Below are 21927 nucleotides of genomic sequence, written 5' to 3' on the forward strand. Positions count from 1 at the left end.
GAGGCTATCTGCAACTCCTATTCTGCCTTCGTGGATGAAATGAAGAAAGTTTTTGATCATTCCATCAGGGGTCGAGATGCCAGTAATCGTCTGAATATACGTCAAGGAAATCGCAGTGTTGCAGAATTCTCCGTGGAGTTCCGTACCTTGGCGGCTTCTAGTGGATGGAATGATGAACCTCTCCAGGTAGCTTTCTATGCAGGCCTGCATGATTCGGTGAAAGACGAATTAGCAACTCGAGATGCAACCACCAGTCTGGACCAGATGATCGCTTTGGCTATCCGAATCGACAGCAGGATGAGAGAACGTCGCCGAGAGAAGCTGCAGCGCTCTACTCCAGTTCCTCAACCACCAGCTGTTCTTAAGCCCCGTATTCCTGATCCGGAACCCATGCAGTTGGGCCACACTCACTTGTCTGTAAAAGAGAGGCAGCACCGCAGGGACACAAATGCCTGCATGTACTGTGGAAAGGCTGGTCACTTCCTCATCGCTTGTCCTCTCCGTCTGGGAAAAAGAAAAGGCTCATCAGTAATTGGGGAATTACTGATGAGCCGAGCCACCTTTTCATCCCCACCTCGGCTACAGTGCGAAGCTTCCCTTTGTTGGCAGGATCAGTCAGTCCCTCTTCAAGCCCTGGTCGACTCTGGAGCTGAAGAGTTTTCTGGACAGTCAGTTAGCTCTCCAAATTGGAGTACCTGTGGAAAATCTTCATAAACCATTGAAGATTCGAGCCTTAAATGGCCTACACCTCGCTCAAGTCACCCAAAAAACTATTCCTGTTACCCTGTTGATTGCTGGAAACCATCGAGAGACCATCTCCTTCTACCTGATCGACCACTCTAATTCTCAGTTGGTTTTAGGATACCCCTGGCTCCAGCTACGCAACCCAGACTTGGATGGAGTTCCTCGTGAGTACTAAAAACTGGAGCTAAGTCATGGTAAAGAAAAGGCCCTTCCTGCCCGCGACTATGCGAATCCACCCCACCTTTCACGTCTCCCAGGTAAAGCCTGTTAAGGAGAGCCCACTGGCCCCTCCCTTCCGCCCCCCTCCTCCACCCAGGATCATAGACGATGCTCCTGCTTATACTGTACGACGACTGTTGGATGTTCGGAAAGGGGGACGTGGATTCCAGTATCTGGTGGATTAGGAGGGTTATGGACCCGAATCGAGGAGCTGGCTTCCTCGATCATACGCTCATTAGGGACTTCCATAAGAGGCCTGATCGAGCAGTTCGCGCACCTCCAGGTGCGCGTAGAGGGAGGGGTACTGTTACGTCCGCTAGTAATGTCTGCCAGAAGCAATGTCTGTTGTGTTTTCCCTGTTCCTCTCTCTCTCCCTTCTCTGATTCCAGGTGGGAGTGTGCGGTTGTGTGGCGGTGAGGCAGACAGGTGGAAGCAACTGACAATCGGCAAACAAGGCGCAGCTGCAGCTGATTGGCCACACACACCGGATGACTCCTCACCGGAACGTCACATGCCACAGCTATGATCACCGGATTACACCTGCAACCACCTGGACGGTTCACCTACCGGATCCTCCTCGCCAGCTCAGCTTCTGGCTGTCGGAACCCCTGGATCATTCCACCTGTCTGCTACACCGTCATCCAACTCCGCCGCCACACACCGGGCTCTGCCTGCCTGGAACCCCCTGCCTCACTCACTGCTTTCCCACCAGTTGAGTACAGTAGTTTAGTTTAGATTAGGAATCCTTGCATTACTAGATTTGTTAGTCCGTTCGTTCGCCTGTTCGTAGCTCAATTGATAACATTTGTTTGTATCGCCACTTAGGTCCGTCCACTAGCGTCAAAGCTAGTCTCCATCAGTTTTTTAGCCTGTTCACTAGATTTTCTAGTTGCTTTTAGTTTACCTGTTCACTAGTTTTGCTAGTCGTCCTTTGTTCCTTATCCAGTTCTTGTTTGGCGCCATTTTCTGTTTGTATTTTTGCAACCATTAAATATTTATTACTGATTTCTGAGTCCTGGTCTTGTTGCTCCGCACCGGAGTCTTTGAACCACCCGTAACAATTATATTATTATTGCTTGTGGAGAGTACATAGTCCATGTTCAACAGTTTCCAAGATTTCCAATATAATAAAATTTGGTGATGGAACTCGATGGCAAAATCGGAGATTACCAGTAACTTCAAGGCTCCATTTCGACACTCCGAATGATGTCTGTCCTTTTGAATGAAACTATGATTTAATAGGTTGAAAAGCTTTATAATTTACTTGCCATTGCAATATAGCCGGTGGGTATGTACATCTTAAACTTTCCATTTTGGTTTGGTATTTGCCCTAAGATTGACATGTCTCTTTGAAGCTATATATTCAATTTTACTTTGCATTCCATCTGTTCTATGTTCTGTGACAAGATCTTGGCAGATCTCAATGTGTCATTAAGTGCAAAGATTTCACACTAACTTAAGTTAACACTGAAGCCTTCAGGATTTTTTTTAAAGGTATTGAGATTTGATGTTTTTTTAGGAATAAATTTGTGTTCTCTGCCATCGGGTTAATCATTTATAAAACCATCACATTGAATTAGGGCGGCACTGTTTCAGTGGTTAGTGCCTCGGCCTAGGAGGACCCTGGCTCTGGGTGGAGTTTGCATGTTCTCCCCTTGTCTGCTTGGGTTTCCTCCAAGTTCTCCATTTTCTTCCCATAGTCCAAAAGCACGCAGCAGGTTAATTGGAAAATTGGCCCCGACTGAGTGATTGAGCGAATGGTTGTTTGTCTGTATATGTGGTCCTGTGATTGACTGGTGAGAGTTCGACTGGCCTACATTCAGAACTACATCCGGGAAACTCTAAACCCCCCTGCAATTTGCATACTGGCCCAACAGGTCCACCTCAGACACCATGGCCGCCACCCTCCACTACTGCCTCTCCCACAAAGACTCCTATATCAGGCTGCTCTTTGTGGACTACAGCTCCGCATTCAACAGTCATACCCCACAAACTCACACACAAAATTTCCATCCTTGGCCCGCACCCTGTGACTGGCTCCTGGACTTCCAGACAGGCAGACCCCAGGCTGTCAGGATAGGTAACAGGACCTCAGCAAGAATCATCATGAACATGGGCACGCAAGGATGTGTCCTCAGCCCCATCCTCCACACCCTGTTCACCCATGACTGTCGCCTCCGATGAGGACAATCTCATCCTGAAGTTCGTAGACAACACCGCAGTGATTGGACACATCACCAGCAGAGATGAGGTGGCCAGTCTGGTGAAGTGGTGTGACGACAACAACCTCGCCCTCAACACGGACAAGACCAAGGAGATGATAGTGGACATGAGGAAGGACAGGAGACCTCATCAGCCATTGTTCCTCCAAGGTCTTGAGGTTGAGAAGGTGAGCAGCCTCAGATACCTGGGTGTCCACATAAGGACCTCACCTGGTCCCTCAACACCATGCAGACGGTCAGGAGGGCTCAACAGGAGCTGTACATCCTGGAGGTTTGGCATGTCACCTGAGATTCTCAGCAACTTCTACAGCGGCATTGTTGGGAGCATCCTGACCAGCTGCATCACTGTGTGGTACGGCAGCACCGCTGCTCTGAACCGCAGATGCCTGCAGTGGGTAGGAAAGAGTGCAGAGAGGATCACCAGAACCCCACTGCCTTCTCTGCAGAGCATCTACCACAGCAGAGTCCACAAGTGCTGCCTCCATTACCAAGGACCAAGCCCACACTCAACATGGAGCGACACTCCTACCCTCTGGTGTGAAATGAGTGTGAAATGTAGAGCGACACTATTAAAGTTCTACCCGACCTCCATCAGACACCTCAACAGCTGACACTCATTCTTCTCTTTGCAAATGTAAAGTCTACTGCCACTTAAATTGCACTCATCCTTGCACCTGCACTGCACGACCCCTGCCATGGACATTGGGAGTGAACTAGTTTCAGAAATCTCACAGAAAACTTGATTTTTCTTATCTCCCCCAAAGGTGTCTTTCAAATTATCTGACCCTGGAGCCTTGTTTAGAGTTAGACTATCAATTACTGAATCAAGCCCCTAATTATTACCTTTAGTTATCACAGCTTTGTCTGTTGTCTGAATTTTGATCTCCACATCAGTAACTATCAGAGACCTAAAACAGTTTCTCTATTGCCTCCTCCTTGGTCTCTGTGTATAAAAGTCATCTAGAGCTGATTATTGAGATAATGCTTTTTGTCTTCCTCAGTCAAACAAAGACTGCCACAATATACGTTTAGTTGCCTTTTAATGTTATTATTTTCCGCCAAGAACTTTTTAGAAAAAAAATCCCAAAAGAGATTGAATATTGCCAAACTGTGAATTCAAGGAACTCCCATTTCTGGACCCCAATGTCTGCCATGGTGTCCTCCAGGTTCTCCCAGTCCAAAAACATGGTTAGGTTAATTGGAAAAAATTGGCCAGATGTGTGAATCAGAGAGTGATGGTTATTTGTCACTTTAACGGGTCCAGGTTATACCCCCCCGTTTCCCAATGACAGCTGGGATTGGCTCAAGCATCCCCATGTCAGGCTCTCCTCTCGGCAGCCGAGAAGAGACACGGCTGGGTCCCAATTGAGAATCAGCAGCGGCCAGCTGCCGCTAATCAACATAATAATAATAATAATAATAATACATGGGATTTTTATAGCGCTTTTCATGACACTCAAAGACGCTTCACAAGTAAAAAAAAAACAGAGGGAAAAGAACATACACCGAATTATTGGGAAGAAGTCCAAATTGGAGAGTGTGGCGATGAGCGCCAGTCCAGGGACAAACTGGAGGGGCTTCGCCGGTGTGCAGCTGAGTGTCGTGCTGCTGTGAGGAGGCAAGTGTTGGAGCTGGATGTCGGAGATGGATTTTTGGTGGAGGGAGAGATGGTGGAGCAGGAGGAGCAAGAAGATTTTGGCCGATGGAGATGCCGTCTTGCTAGGCGCCATCGGGATCCGGAGTTTCGAAAGGCTAGCCGGCTAGCTAGCCAGCCAGCCAGCCTGCTCAGGTCACCGACGGGATCTGGAGTTTTGAGAGGTTAGCTAGCGAACCAGCCTGCTCAGGTCGGCAAGCTAGTTTGGTAGCTTGCTGGAGATTGTCCAGGTGAGCCTTTGTCTTTGGTTTGGTTGATTGGAAGGAGAAGGAGGAGAGCGGGAAGCGGCATCCAAATGCGCCAGCGTCCTCCCGCCCGCCATCTTGCCCAAAAAAAAAACAAAAAACAAAAAAAAAAACCCAAACATCTCCATAAAGAGCAGCGGCATGCTCTGCCTGGCGCCGGAGAATTGTGAGTCTGCTGTGATTCTCGACCTAACCCAGTTGCTCGGCCCACCATCTCACCCTCGTCTTGCCAAAGAAATAAAGAGATCTGATCTGATTCCAGCCCTGGTGGTGTGATTCCCTGCCAGAGTCCGCCTGGCCTTTGACAGAATTCTCCGGCCACTTCTCGAGAAACCTGCTGCTCACCTACAACCTGCGCAAGTGGATGGTCTTCTGAAAGATCAGCGACGTGAAATGGAAGGTAGAAGAGCGGCAGCGGCGTAAAAACGAAGCTCCGCTGAACCTGCGGTCGGATCACCCGGTGCGAAAGCTCTTCCAGCGCTTTTGACAGCAGAGGGAGGCCTGCGGTGCCACGTAGAAAACGACCGCGACGTGGAGAAGGGGCCGGTGTACGTGGAGGTCCCCATCCCCAAAACCGCCATCACCTCCGCGAGCATCGTCAGGGAGAGCCCGGCGACGCCCATCTCCCCCCCCCCCCCCCGGAGGCCTGGCTCCAGACCGGGCCGAGTTGCAGGTGCCGACCACTCTGGTGGGATGTGTCCGTTTTTGCGGCCTCCGCCACGGGACTGGACTTTGTTGTCCCGGTGTGTTCAGATGTGATCCAAGAAAAACATCAGAGCTGTCAGGAACTGTTCAAGCAATGAGTGGTTTATTAGAGGTCAAGAAATACACTTACGAGAATTCCCGGGCCGAAATGAGTGTCACCCCGAGGGGATCGTTCGCCCTCTCTTGACGTCCGCTGAGGCGCGTCCAGTCGGATGAGCAGATGAGGAGGTTTCGGCCCGGATCTCAGGGAGTGGCAGTGATTTATACCACTATCTCGATGGTCAAGGTTACTTCCTAATATGGAGTTGTTTTTCATAATTTTTATAAGAGGGCAGCTAGTTACCAGGCTGTGTCTTGGACTGGGCCTTCGGGATACGTCATCGCTAGTGCATTGGGGGTGTTAGTGGAAAAATACAAAGTTGGGTGTACTTTTGCCATCACGTGATGCGTTCCCGCGCGAATTTTAACAGATGTCAGCCGGCCGAACCCGTCAAAGTGAAAGGTTGGGGACGCTTCAAGGAGTCCCTGGTCAAAGGGGACGGCTGGAGCACCGCGTCCAAGGCCGAATCCATGGAGACGTTGCCCGACAGGACGAAGGCGCACGAGTCGCAGACGTCTCGGAAGAAGATGGACTCGTGCGACAGCGGCATCACCAAGAGCAACTTGTGCCTCGACAAGGTGAGCGACTTCCGCAGGGCCGGAGAATTGTGACTCTTGACCTAACCCAGTTGCTCGGCCCACCAGCTCCCCCTCAGCCCGCCAAAGAAATAGAGATCTGATTCCAGCCCTGGTGGTGTGGTTCCCTGCCCGACTCCGCCTGGCCTGTGACACCCCATGACCCTTCGTGCAGGATAAGTAGTAGATAATGGATGGATGGATAATCTGAAAGTGTTCAGCATTATATTTCAGCATTTAGTTAAACTTGCATATTTTAGTGGGTTTTTCAAATTTTTGCATGAATAATCTTGCAAATAACACTGGTTGGTCAGTGGAGCCTCAAATGTATCGGTTTGTTTGAAATTAACAACTGGTCAGTTCTAAATTTTAGATTATATGGACTAAATGAGTACTGAAGCACTTCTGGTTTAAAATGTCTGGGCGCATCAATAGGAAGAGTTTCATTGCAGATTCTGTTGAATACTCAATTAGGGTGACTTGAGATGTTTGTAAGGATGTTTATCCAATAATTTATTATGAACCTACTTAATGTTTTAATTTAACTGATTTGTTAGGTGAATGCTATCTTTGCATTACAGAGTAAAGTCTTGTCTTACTTTTGACTTCACTGAGTTTTGGACTGCTAGTTGTCATACGGTTGGTAGACTTAATATCTCAAAGATACCATGACAAACATATACTTATAATTAATTTAGGAGATATCCTTTGCATTTCGGTGGGAAAACTTGAGGAAATGAGTCAGAACATGCGAATTCTGATCATTTGGAACAAAAAGTGTATTTGCAAATGAATGTAATACAATTATTTTGAATAACTGAATTGATAATTTGCTTTCAATTTCTGTATTTTCTTTTTTTGTTTGCTCAATTCAGAAAGTATTCTTTATTCTTAAAATAAAAGGTGTTGCTTGCTTCATGAAAAGTGTTTCAAACAAATTCCATAAAATCCCCCATTTTAGGGTTTATGTGATTCTCAGTGTTTATGTCATCATTAATCAAATTTCTGAGTATTGTGTAGGCCACATATGTTCACGGGCCAGATCCGGCCCATGAACATATGTGGCCCCTGGGATGAAATTGATTATTATTAGAGGCCACGTGCTGGTGTTTTGAACGCATCAATACTACATTCCCAAGAATGCAACGGTACCCTGCAAACTCACTGCAGCGCAGCTGGCGGCTTTTGGTTTCATTCTTCATCAGCAAACAGAGAAGATGTCAAATTTCAGCTACCTCCTCCCCAAAAATGGCTAAACGAAAGGTGGAGGCTGAGAACAGGTGATTTCGAGGCAGAGTACGTGTTCAGAGAGGTAAAAGGCAAACCTGTCTGTCTCTTATGTGGAGAAAGTTTGGTTGCAGATGCGGATAGAAAACTTGAGCCACTTTCCCAGCTGCCAGACCATAAAAGAGAAGCTCTCTACCGCTGTGTTCCTGAGTGCACGGTTTGCACATAAACTCATACTTGCTGTCTACTTCCGACGCCAATTTGCTGACTATGAAGCCCAAAAAAGCAGGTTTGCACCGCTCGGCGATCCTTTTCCAGTTGATGTGGAAAGCGCACCATCAAACCTACAAATGGAGTTGATTGAGCTCCAGTGCAATGACACGCTGAAGGAAGAATATGAAAGATCGGGTGCTGCTGAGTTTGCACGTTTCATCCCCGACACGATGCCCCAGCTGTGCATACCTGTGTGAACAACTGTTCTCTTTAATGAAGCTAAACAAAACATCACACAGGAGCCGTCTTAGTGATAAACACCTTCACTCAATCCTGAGGATTTCCTCATCTCAGAGCCTGACCCCGAACACTGATGAACTTGAACAAAAGCTGAGACGCCACCAAGTATCAGGCTCAGCTTCAGACAAGTGATCATCACAGAGCATGAATGTATTTTTAGTTTTTACTTCAGTTAAATTTTTTCATTTGTTTCTGCAAGATATGTGATTTTTCTTTGAAGAAAGTATTGTTTTGTCTGTGTGTCATAGATTTTTGTATTTTGATTTATTGTATTTTTTTTAATTTATATTTATTTTTCAGTGAATGGACTACTTGCAGATAGAAGCCATCAGACAGAATACAACTGATTTGATTTATTTATTTTTATTTTAGCATATGAAAGCAGTAATTGATATGACCATAGAGCAGCACGATATTGCATTTTCACTTCATAATACGTGCAATTTCATTTATGCATTTAAGTCTTGGTTCAATAGGCTATGTTCAGTCAGTTCAATATGTTTTAATAAACACTGAATTAGTCCGGCCCTCGGCTTGTAACAAATTTGTTTTTTTGGCCCTCTGTGTAATTGACTTTGACATCCCTGGTGTACGCCAAGTCTTTTCAAAATAGGTAACACTGCCACAGTGTCCAGCTCTTCTGGGGGGACCCCAAGCTGTCCCAGGCCAGCCTGGAGACATCTAGGGGATCACGATTACATGCAAATCCCTCCAAAACGGTAAAGTGGCAGCTCACGGAGGGGAGATAAAAAGAACAGTCCAATATTATGTCACAGCGTAGATTGCTTTTGTAGAACAGGGAATTTTCTGTGTGGTTCAGGGATTAGCACTGATGTTTCTCAGAGAGAAGGTTAGTGGTTCAGCTCCATTGGCTGTCTTTGATGGGTTGTGTGGATTTTTTGGCTACCCACACATTCTAAAAATTTGTTATAAGAATTGTCCATAGGTGTGGCGCCCAACTCAAGGGTCAAGCAGCAGAGAATGAAGACCTTGATATTTGGCATGAGATGGGGGTACACTTCTGGTCAATTTCAGCTCAGAATAGCATCGCCATGATGATGTGTTCATGCATGAATGAATTTTCAATAATCTGGACATTTTTAGAGTGGCAGAGTAAAAAAAGTTTCATTATTGATATGAACCCCTTAAAGCAGAAGTGTCCAAACTTTTTGCAAGGAGGGCCATATTTGGTGAGCTGAAAATATGTGAGGGCCTCTAATTCAGCCGGGTATTCTTTGAACCATTAACATTCAATGCATATTAACAATTTCATATTTTTCTATATTGCAAATTGCATACTTTTCATGTCTTAACACAGAACACAAATCTAAAGGTTTTACCAAGATTACTCTGTCTTTCATACTTGAACACCAAATTAAATGAGGAAAAACTCTTTCAGAAAGATTAATCATATCTGGGTTGATATTCATATAGGATTAAAAAAATGCCTTTTAAAGTTTGTGGCCACACTCCCACAGCGAGTGTGCTCAAAGGTCTACTGCCATCTTCTGGTGAAATGTAAAATAGCTTTTTGTACACTGTTTATTGTGGTCAACAGTGGTGGCGGACGCATTTTATTGATTTTATGCAAAGGCTGCAGGCCGGTGTAAATTTTCCACACAAGCCATATTTGGCCCACGGGCTGGACTCTGGACATGCCCACTGGAAAGGGAACCCCGCCTAGGATGACAAATTGGCATTGAAAAAGCTTAAATGTTTGTATCTTACTAGAATGTGTTTTTAAAAAAGCATACAAAGTTGCTATATCTATAAATATCACAATTTATAACACATATTTGAGCATACGAGCAGGTGCAGCCATTGTTTCACTTGCGCAATGGGATAATGATGTAGATCGGTTGTGTTAACTTTGACACAATTGTTAACCTTCGCTCGGTTTGGTACAGTATAACAGTAATAACGTGACATTGTGCTGCTTTTGGGTGCAATTCGCAGTCTGAGGGAAACAAAGGGACTGATGTTAGTCTAGAAACTTTCCAAGGGACAAGAAGAGAAGAAAGGAGTGGACGTACACAACTTCCTAAGGACCTGTGGCTGCTCTTACCACGTCTCTCTGGATGCATTTGATGCATTTAGCTGACCTAAGCTGCTGAAAAAGCTCACGGGTTCTGGGATCCAGACACTGTGCCTGCAGTTTTCCTTCACAAGCATCCAAATGGTCCTCTGTAAATGAGTGGGACCTGCTCGAAGAAAAGCTGCAGGCAGGAGACGCTTGATGTTCTCGTGCGGGACGTCAACAACGCACTACTGCAAAAGTAGCTGATGAAAGACTGTAGAAGCAAAATCGCATAATGAGGACGAGTTGCCCGTTCAGTCAGCACAGCAGGCAGTAAGTCTACGGTGAACAGCGAATGGCAAAAATTTGAGCTCCTTACAGCATACACTCTCTGTTGGCATGGCATTGCATTTGTTGCACTTCCAAGAAAGACCTTGCCGACGCTTGCCTCCTCACGTTCTTATTCGTCTTTATTTTTAAGTTCATTTTGACTGCTCGCATGTTTGGTTTTGGCAAAAGTTTTACGCCGGATTCCCTTCTTGATGCAACCCTCTGCATTTATCCGGGCTCAGGACCGGCACAGGGAGACACGGGCCAGTGCCGCACTTGGGGTCAACAGTCCAGAGCGTAGGAGAGTGTGGAAAAGAGGTGAAGAGATGCGTCCAAGCAGGTTGGAATGGGTGGAGAAAAGTGTCAGGGGTACTATGTGATAGAAGACTATCGGCCAGAACGAAAGGAAAGGTGTACAAGGCAGTGGGGAGACCAGCGATGCTGTATGGCAGTTACAATGACCAAAAGACAGAATGCAGTACTAGAGGTCGCAGAGATGAAGATGTTGAGGATCTCTTTGGGAGTGACCAGGATGGATAGGATCAGGAATGAGTCAATCAGAGGAACAGCACATGTTAGATGTTTTGGAGAGAAGGTAAGAGAAGCCAGACTGAGATGGTTCGGTCATGTACAGAGGAGTAAGGATAGTGAATATATTGGTAGACGGATGCTGGCACCGGAGCTCCCGGGCAGGAGGTCTTGAGGAAGACTGAAGAGAAGATTTATGGGCGTAGTGAGAGGATATGAAGGTAGTTGGTGTGAGAGAGGAGGATACAGAGAATAGAGTTAGATGGAGAAAGTTGATTCGCTGTGGCGACACCTGAAGGGAAAAGCCGAAAGAAGAAAAAGAAGATTTTGACTGCTGTTAAATTACATTACAGTCATTTGGCAGACGCTTTTATCCAAAGCGACTTACAAGAAGTGCAATTTAGTCTTAAATTCGGTTGTGTCTTCTTCATTATTCTCCTCGCTCACGTCTCACGGGTTCAAACCGGAAGGGTCGCACTGATGCGACGGGAAACGCTGGCCCTTTAATTTCTCGGTAGCCTTCTGGTCACGTGACATGATTCATTAAAAAAAAAAAACGATTTCTTTCATTCGGCAAGACACCGAAAGGCTAGCTCCTGTACAACGTAGCTGTGCCAGCGGTGAGAAAACAGCACGACAGAGTCAGCTTCTTGGATTTTAGCGAGTCAAATTCAGTTAAATGTGAAACAGAGGGAAAACGGCACTTAATAACAGCTTTCCTGAGGGACTGAATTTTACTGAGGTTACGAACCATTTCCTCGCGCTGACCTGGACGGAAAGCTAAGGCGAACTACAAAGTCGAGTCAATTAGTGAAAACAATGTGTTTTCCCACCGTTATTTTGAGATTATGATATTTAAAACCCTCAAACTAGTGATGTTATTGTGTGTTAACCTGTAGGCCTTTATGTTTTACTTGAAACTCTGGCACAATTTCCTTCGGGATAAATAAAGTTGTTCTAATCTTCTTATCTTATATTGTACTAGCTATACTGTGAAATCACCTCCACTTTATTATTGGGTTTATCTGTCTTCTTATTTCTTCATATAGTTTGATCTATAGTGTGGCTCCTGCTTGCTATGTAGTGAATATCATTTGCTATTGTTATCTGGCTACATTTTGTGTGGGGTGAATTACCAAAAAGGTTGCTTGCTTATGGTAGGGGTGTAGGGTCATTTTTAGTACTTCCTCTGGGGTGCCGCTGCCACAGCTGACTGGTTACACTTATTTTATTGTCAGGTTCTCCATCCTTGTTATCTCCATTTTTTTAATTGGAAATCAACATGTAAGCGCACAATTTTCCCTGAATTATAACTTAATAAAAATGACTTATTTCTGCATATAAGCTTTCTTCCTTTCTTCAATCATTATGTAGAATAACTCAACCTGTGCAGTACTACTCGTGGTCTTTAGGTGGGTTACACTGCTAACATGGTTTTGTCTCTTGGGTAAAACGAATGGGTCCAAGCCCAGGTCAACAGAAGGATGCCACTACCAGACCAGGGGTGGGCAAGCTATGGCCCGCGGGTCACATCTGGCCCGTTGGTCTTTTTAATCTGGCCCGCCAAAGATTGGTACTTGATGTGAATGATTGGATCGATGAATGTGGGAGTTCAAACAGGAGATTAATTCATTTTTGGAGCTACCTGATAATTTTCCTGAGCTAAATGACACAGATTGGCTTTGTGATATAGCCTTTACTGTGGACAAACTGACACACATGAAGGAGCTGGACGTGGAGCCACGAGGGAAAAACTGGTTTGTGCATGAAATGCAGGATAACGTCAGAGCCTTCAGAACCAAGCTGGTTTTATTTTCAAAGCAAATGCCAGACGAGTCCGATGTGTACTGTTAACAAATGCGTTTTTTACATTTTTTTTAAATGTATCGAATCTTGTGGTGGCCCGACCCGTCTGTCAAATTTCAAGTCAATGCGGCCCCTGAACCAAAAAGTTTGCCCACCCCTGACCTAGACAACATTGCGATGTAAACAACAATGGCAGTCTATGAGTGAAAAGTTTTCACTCATCCTGAGAGATTTTATGATTGTTTTTATGTTGTACAAATATTGATCAAAAAGGCCAATACTGTCTTAGTAACGGTTGCATATGTATGTAACCGTTACCGAGACTATTACACATTCGGAGAACCTCATACATAAACGGTTCTCCATATGTGTGATAGTTCTTCCATTGTCCTTTGTGCAATGACCGTTTTCTGTGGCATAACCCTGATTTATACACATAAATACTAATTGTAATCATAAACATGTACTTATAAATACACACGTATATCTGTTACATATATTTTCTACATACCTTTACCTTCGTTTAATATTTTTTTATCTTTCCCTTTTTTATTTTACTTTTATTATTCGCTAGTTTATTCTTGATTTTCACATAGCTCTATTTTGATTCTTTTCCACTTAACTCTGTGAGTAGGAGCTGCTTCCAACAAAAAGCAATTTCTCCCTTGGGGATCAATAAAGTATTGGGAGTCTGGCCGGCGGAACTCTGCCTTTGGGAGCTTGTGTTGTATTAATAATTGTACAATATTGTTCTTGATGTGTGACACTAACCGACACCGTTACTTAACGTAACGGAGGTACACCGTTATTGTTGGAATTGTGAAATAGATGCCTTCCCTCTAAGTTTTTCTCTTGTTCGTTGTTTGTCGAACTAAAACCCTCTAAAGAGCATTATCCTGAGAGCAATTCACCTTTGACTCCGTCACTTTGAAAAACTCAAGCTTGCCACCGAATTCTGATTGTAATAACCGTGGATCCCCTTTAAATCGCTTGTTAGACTGCAGAGAAACGCTGCTTGCAACAATGAAAAATTAAGATGTGTAACCTTCAGGGTATGCAACCCCACCCTCGAATACCCGCAACCAACCTGGACAGGAGGTCTTTGTTTGTCTTTGGAAATGTGAGCCAAGTAATGACGCGCCCTGCCCCCCCCCATAAATAAATAAACAAAAAAAAACGGACGTTCACGGTACACCTGCAAACTTACTTGAAGAAAGTAGAAATATAAGGCGGTGACGGATTGGAAATGGAAGTGATGTAATGTTCACGTGAATCTGTGCCGCCCCCTCGCCTTCCCATAAACCATAAACTCATTGGATGGACCGGCGGTCGCTCGCAATGGCCAAAAGTAGGTCGTTAACGTCTTGCGCGTTTTGGTTATCAGATGCAGGTCTGCTATTGTGAGTACGAGGCTGGGGGTAATGGCGAACGGACGCAGCGAACGAGGAAGATATGGTAAGAGCCGGGAGCAGAGGGATTGACTTGCAGTCTTGAGGAAAGGTTGCGGAACTATGGATGAATCGGACCATGCAGAGGACGGTTTGCTCGCCGGTTTGCGGTGGAACCGGAGCGCTCGGGATCAAGCTCAGTTGAAACAGAAATTCCGGGATCTACCGTGGTTACTCAAGCACGGGCTGCACCTGCGGAAGAAGAGCGTGAGTATTCAAATCCCCACTGGATTGGCATTTTGTGTTATTCTGTGTTTGATGCTGGTTTATGTCTTATTATTAGCAGTTGTGTTACGGTTCTTCGTGAGGTCGCACCGCCGAACCTAGGCTGTTTCATAATCCCGTCACGACTCAGGTGTTTTCAGTTTGGCACAGCCACGACTGTCGCAGAGCGCGTCTGAGTTTGCGCGCCCATGTTTTGTTGTCTCTGCGCGTGTCAGTTCGTGCACGTTACATCCGTAATTGGTAGAGTTACGTTAGATGATCATGTCTTTACACTTTATCGTCAAGGTAATGCTCACCCAAATGCGTCTCATAGCGTCCAATTATAGCCATATTGAAATTAACAACAGTTACAGGTTATATGAAAAAAATCCAATTGAATCCACGGAGATGGATCCATCAATAGAATAAGCATACTAAAGCGCTTCACCTCTGACTTCATTCATTAAATATTGCTGTTGTATAGTCATTGTTATTTGTTTATTTGATAGACAAAATAAACATACTAAATGAGATGTACATCAAGCTCTATAGATCAGATATGGATGTAGATCTATCAAAATATGTTCGACAGACAAATCGTATACAAATTGTAAACCCTAGTCTTGTGCTTGTCAGCCGGAAACAAATACCTGTAGTTGTAGGCCTCGCTTTCCAAACATTTATATATATATCTCACCTCAGGAAATTATCTGTGAGTCATTACATTTCTATTTAATTTCAGCTGAGTTGTATTGAACCATGCAGTATTTGGTAAACACATTTTATTTCATGCCTTTTTTTTTGTTGCTGATTATTTTTTATTAATATTGTATAATTAACTTAAAGTTAATTTGTGTTGATATATTCTTGTGATATTTTTATTTAATAGCAATCAAAACCAAATTCAGAAAAATAAAAATTATAAATGTGTTAATGTTTCATTATTTATTTATTTATCTTTTTTATTTTTATTTTTTTCAATGAGACTTGTCTAATTTTCAGACAACTGAGGGGCTGCTGTTTTGTTGATAGATCAACCATAACAGCACCGGTCAAGAGAGAGGCCTGTCCTCTAGCTGAGGGGTCACCGCTGTTTGTTGTTAAATGTAGTTAAGTAGCTTGGGTTCTAAAATTGCAGAACAAGACATTTAAAGATTTATTAAGCTCCACTGGATGAATTCCCTGAATACCTCAGTAAACCTCTCTCTGTCACCTCTGGTGGTTACCATCTGCGCATCTCCAAATGGTTGCTCCCTAATGTTGACCAAGCTCTGACAGAATTTGGCAAAGTAGCATTGTCCTACCATGAATCATGATCATTGAATCTTCTCCAAAAATCTGTTCTATTTCAAAATAATGTTTTGACTTCAGCCCTAGATCAGCCAAGGGTGTTCCTGTTGTTGATATATGGCTGTCACTTTGCATGGTTTAGTTCTAACTTGTGGATGTGGAGATGAGCCCTGTTAACTCACAATGGTTTATTGTAGTTTTCATGAATATCTTTTACAGAATGGTGTCTGTTTTGAACGCAGTGCCACCTGCAAGATTGAGGGCTTACTATGTAACATTTCAGCCTTGCCACTTACATGTTGATTTCTCAGAATTTTCTGTTTCAATGATATTATGGACTGGAAATGACTACATTCCTTGCGATGTGTTTTGAGAAACATTGTTCCTGAACTGTTGAACAACTTGGTAATGCAGCTGTTCACAAAGAGGTGAATCTTGCCCCATCCTTGCTCATGAACGACTGCTTGTTTTGTACTCTATCACAACACAATACCGTTTCCAATTAACCTGTTCACCAATGGAATGTTACTAACAGGTGTCTTTTGAGCATGCCTGCACTTTCCCAGTCTTTTGTTGTCCCTGTAACACATTTTTGGAGCATGTTACAGGCATTAAATTCAAAAATGGATATTTGCAAAAAAACAGCAAAGTTTATCAGTTTGAACATAAAATATTTTATGTGGTTTCTTCAATTGAATATAGGGTGAAAAGGATTTGGACATCATTGTAATCTGTTTGTATTAACATTTCACACAACATCCCAACTTCATTGGGTTTTGTACCCCAAAGAGCATAAACATAACTCATGTCTCTAATGGACACATATACAATACACAACATTACAAAAGTACGATATAATGGCAATCTGTTCCCCCCGAAACACCTTTTTCTTTCTTTCAATGTGATACTCAGAATGTCTAAAATTTTAGCCAAGAACATTTTGTAATGAATATTTGCGCGTGTGTGTCCTGCTTGACTGAGACTAAGCTCTAGAAAACAATGCCCTGTTGCGTTTAACAAGATTGTGAATGACAGTGAAGAATGAATAGCTTCTTTTGGTTATTGTGTCTGTTGGTTGATTATGATTTTATTGAAACTGCTCCACAGGTTGATTTGAACTCTTTGCTGATATCCCACTTGATCTAATTTTTTTTTGTATCCAGTGTTCAAGTTTCATTGCTCTGTCCACATTCGACTTAACATACTTACCTTTACGGAAACACACCTGACTGCTTTGGCAAATGGAAATTAAGATACATTTGAGATAATTGACACAGACAATTGGCACAGACATTCAGGTAATTTGTTGGTTTGTTCAGATTAATGTCTACACTATTGGATATTATGTGGGTTTATACCAATATACGGAGTAAAAATGTACATTCATTAGGAGTTTTAACTTCACCTTTTTGGCTACTGTGATCTTCACTTAGTGTTTTTCATTGACTGTTGCTGGTCACAGAGTCATCCATATCTGTTTGTGCTTTTTCTATTACAGTTAGACCATGAAGATTGGGTTAGCAGTCATCATGATCTGCTGCTTTTAGCAGTCAGCAAATTGCCTCTTGCTGTCCCTAAAAGACTAATATCTTTGCTGACAATTTTAATATATTTTTCTACGAATATACATCATATCCACCAGGTAAACAATGAGGAAATGAAGAGCCATCAAGAGATGAAAGTCATTTAATCTTTAAGTCAATTTCATACTTTATTTTTAAATTTCAAATTTAATATTACACAATGTTTTTGCTGTGGTATAGAAAGGCTACACAGATGCATTAATATATGGGCCTCTTTATTCATAAATCACTTATTCAGTCCATCAGCAGAGAGAGAGATGAGGTGAAAGGGATCAACATACCAACAGTAGCATAAAAAACAAACCATGATTATCCATTTAACTCCGTTGCAAAACTGAACTTACTTTGAACAGAAAACATTTGGATGTGTATTGTTGAATCGCACCATTAACAAGTACTGTATATGACTGAATTCATGCAAAAGGCCAACTCAGTTATACTATCATAATCACAAAACTACTCCGTATTTGTAGGCAAGGAATACAGGGAAAAATCCTTGCTGTGAGATGGATGCATTCACCACTGTACCAATGAATGTGTTTATCATGTTCACCCACACACACACACATACATACATACACACACACACAGTCTATATAATAAATTAGTGTGAGAGAGAAATATAAACAAATCTGCAAAGTATCTAAAATTATGTTTAGTTCCAATTGTTCTTTGTGCTCATGATCATATTTTAGGACATTTCCAAACATTTTTTAAGCAATTTCACATATTTAAGAATTTAATCGCATATATAATATAAGTTAATTAAAATGTTAAAATGAGAAGTGCTCGCTAACCAATGTTGTAGCTGCCTTGGAGACACGACCTCTTTCTCTACAGCAAGAAATCTTGATGATGCCACAGTGTCAGTTGACGATATGTTGCTTACAGGTAGGGCATGGAAACCTCACCTATGCATCCCCAATAAATAAAGTTTTAGTGCCCAAGCACTTCAGCTATTCGTCAACGGCTTTGGTCACTGTCTCAGGTGTCCTCCTGTTTATCCCAAATTAATTACTAGAAAATTAACTTTGAAGGCTTGGAACATTTGCCTGTGGTTTCTGAACTGTGAGCTTGGGTTGTAATTATAAGACCAAAACATGTTTGTGCTCTGAGAAGGCATGTTTTTAGAATTGTCACAGACACTGCAGGTATTGCTCAGGGTGATGTTCATTGATGCCCCTTACATTCGTCAATGCCAACTCAGGGTAGCTAATTTTGCGTTGAATATGTGGATGTGGGCCACAAAGGTTTTGTATGTCCACACACTGGGCGATCTGGTCATCGATGACCCCCCCATGTAGGTAGTGTGGCCTTGGCTGGAACCAATGTTGTATCTAGCTGTGAGCAGCTCTGGGCGGTTTCAATGAAAATGATCTGTGCCTTTTTAATCATGTTTCTCATGACAAATGAGTACAAAGTGAGCCTACACAGCAAACTTCTGTTTTTGTCATGGAGCAGGACGTTTTTGAAGGTTATAAGAGTATTTTTTTCCTTTCGGTCAACAGAGGCAACTCTTCTACCTCACTTATTTCAGTGTTATATAATTCCAATAGGTTTTTCAGATCGTCATTTTGTAACATTTGAAATAATAATCTCCTGGTCAGATTTGCATATCAACAACAAACTCTTACAGGACAGAGGTTTCTGCCAAATGTTTGAAATATATTTATTCATTTATTTAGAAAATGTGACCTTTTCACTGTTTGAATTTATGATGGGAAGTCGGCAGAGCACACATCTATGCTGTACAATAAGACTTAGCTGTTTATGTTTTTGGATAACAATTAGGACTGCACTTCTAAACAGCAGTTACTGACACTCCATTCTGCCAAAAATGTGAAGAGCCCTTTCTCAGACCACAGCCCGGCCTAGGTGGCGCAATAGGCGGAGGAATAGAAAACAGGAAAGGAGGAAGAGAGCGGGGTTAAGAGCTCGGCATAATGCTAATCCCTACAACATCAAATCTTTTTCTCGTCAATTCCTGGTCACTCAACAAGTTGCATGAGCAATGGCTGCAGATTACTTCAAGCCGTCTAAATTATTGCTTGCGGGTAATAGTTGTGACTTGGCTGGACGCTTGTCTCCTGAACTTCATGATTTAGTTAACAAGTAACACCATCTTCCCAGCACACAGAACCATGAATTGTACAGTGTCTGAACTTAAACAACCGTGCACCAACACCACAATAAAAGATATAGTTTCTGATATTGCGCACATTTTCACTTGCCCAGAGAGCTCACATCAGTTGTTATGCTATAAGCCAAGTTAGCAATACACATGCTTAAATGCTCTGTCGACCAACAAGTATTGCTGCAAAAAACTGCTTCATTGTGTGCTGCATTGTCATGAGTTTGACTCTACACTAAGGATCAGGTCTACAGCAACATTGCAGATCCCAACCCCCCACCACATCTGTGAGTTTCAAAGCAGCTCTGATCAAATCTGTACCTGATTCCTGCTTCTTCTTCTTCTTCTTCTTTCGGCTTTTCCCCTCAGGGGTCGCAACAGCAAATCAACTTTCTCCATCTAACCCTATTCTCTGTATCTTCCTCTCTCACACCAACTACCTTCATATCCTGTCTCGCTACGTCCATAAATCTTCTCTTTGGTCTTCCTCGAGACCTCTTGCCTGGCAGCTCCAATTCCACCATCCGTCTACCAATATATTCACTATCCCTCCTCTGTACATGACCGAACCATCTCAGTCTGGTTCTCTGACCTTCTCTCCAAAACATCTCTGATGGACTCATTCCTGATCCTATCCATCCTGGTCACTCCCAAAGAGAAACTCAACACCTTCATCTCTGCGACCTCTAGTTCTGCCTCCTGTCTTTTCATCATTGTAACTGTTTCAAGGCCATACAGCATCGCTGGTCTCACCACTGTCTTGTACACCTTTCCGTACATTCTGGCCGATAGTCTTCTATCACATAGTACCCCTGACACTTTTCTCCAACCATTCCAACCTGCTTGAACCCATATCTTCACCTCTTTTCCACACTCTCAGTTGGCTTTGGACTGTTGACCCCAAGTACCTGAAATCCTCCAACTTCTTGATCTCCACTCCCTGCAGCCTCACCGTTCCACCTGGGTTCCTCTCATTCACACACATACTCTGTCTTGCTGCAATTAACTTTAATTCCTTTCCTCTCCAGCGCATACCTCCACCTCTCTAGATTTTCCTCAACCCGTGTTCTGCTCTTACAACGGATCACAATATCCTCTGGCCTTCTCCGCACTTCTCTATTAGCATCCTCATAGCAAATACTGCATCTGTAGTACTCTTTCCAGGCATGAAGGCATACTTCTGTTCACAAATGCTGACTTCTGCTCTCAGTCTAGTTTCCACTACTCTTTCCCATAACTTCATTGTATGGCTCATCAACTTTATCCCTCTACAGTTGCCGCAATTCTGCACATCCCCCTTGCCTCCACAGGGTATCATCAGGACCAACTGCCTTTCCACTCTTCATCCTATTCAATGCCATCCTCACTTCACTTTTACTAATTTGTGCTACCTTGTGGTCTACAATAGTAACCTCTTGTACCCTTCCCTCCCTTTCATTTTCCTCATTCATCAACTCTTCAAAGTAATCTTTCCATCTTCATATCACTCTTCTAGGATCTTTCAGCACATTTCCCTCTCTATCCTTAATCACTCAGACCTGTTGTACATCCTTTCCATCTTTATCTCTCTGTTTCGCCAACCAGTATAGATCATTCTCTCCCTCCTCACTGTCCAATCGAGCATACAAGTCATCGTACAACCTTTGTTTTGCCTTTGCTACTTATATCTTTATCTTACGCAGAAGTTCGCACCAATTACCACTCTCTCATCTCTGGGGTGAGAGAGTGCATCACTTCATGTACTTCATTCAAGAACTTCTACTCCTCTGTCTCGCATCCTCCCTGTGGGACATAGCCACTAACAACATTGAGCACCACATCTTCAATTTCCAATTTCACATTCATAAGTTTATCTTACTTACGAGTCTACAGACCACCTATTTCCAGTTTAACAAAACTGGAAATGAGCCTGCTTGTAAACTTCTGGACTTTCCACCTGGTCTCCAAGACACACAGTATTACCACCTTCCTTCTCTGCATCATGTCAACCTTTTCCTGTCATCGTCCCAATATTTTAAGTCCCTACTCCTTTATCCCAGGCTCTTGCCTTTCCTCTTCTCTCTCTCTGTTTCCGAACACGCCTTCCTCCTCTCCTTCTGTGACCCACAGTAGCCCAATTTCCACTAGCGCCCTGTAGGTTATCGGCACCAATGGCATTTTTTTGCTCACCCGGGCCGTGACCGATCTGGTATGAGATTGTTAGATTCAATTCTCTTGTTAGGTTTTGGCACAAGTTTTACACCAGATGCCCTTCCTGGTGCAACCCTCTGCACTTTCCAGGCTTAGGACTGGCTTGGGGAGACACTGGTCTGTGCCCCCCCTCAGGATGGCTCAGGGAGAGACTTGCCTTTTTCTCCTGAAGCTGCATTCTGTTGTTTGTTTGAAT

At 43.4% G+C, this 21927-nt stretch overlaps 1 protein-coding gene across 2 annotated transcripts in view; it reads left to right on the forward strand.

Annotated features, from left to right (window-relative positions):
- Positions 1–14203: 14203 nt before the first annotated feature.
- Positions 14204–21927, forward strand: part of rapgef5a (Rap guanine nucleotide exchange factor (GEF) 5a) — a 54901-nt gene continuing 47177 nt past the window's right edge. For both annotated transcript variants that reach the window (XM_086171408.1, XM_086171409.1), the window contains exon 1: positions 14204–14540. In XM_086171408.1, the coding sequence (XP_086027534.1) occupies positions 14397–14540 (144 nt within the window). In that variant the 5' untranslated portion in view covers positions 14204–14396. The remainder of the gene's footprint in view (positions 14541–21927) is intronic.

Source organism: Fistularia commersonii, chromosome 24, assembly GCF_037954325.1.
Source record: "Fistularia commersonii isolate RoL2024-O1a breed Wild chromosome 24, RoL_Fcom_v1.0, whole genome shotgun sequence".
Lineage (NCBI taxonomy): Eukaryota > Metazoa > Chordata > Actinopteri > Syngnathiformes > Fistulariidae > Fistularia > Fistularia commersonii.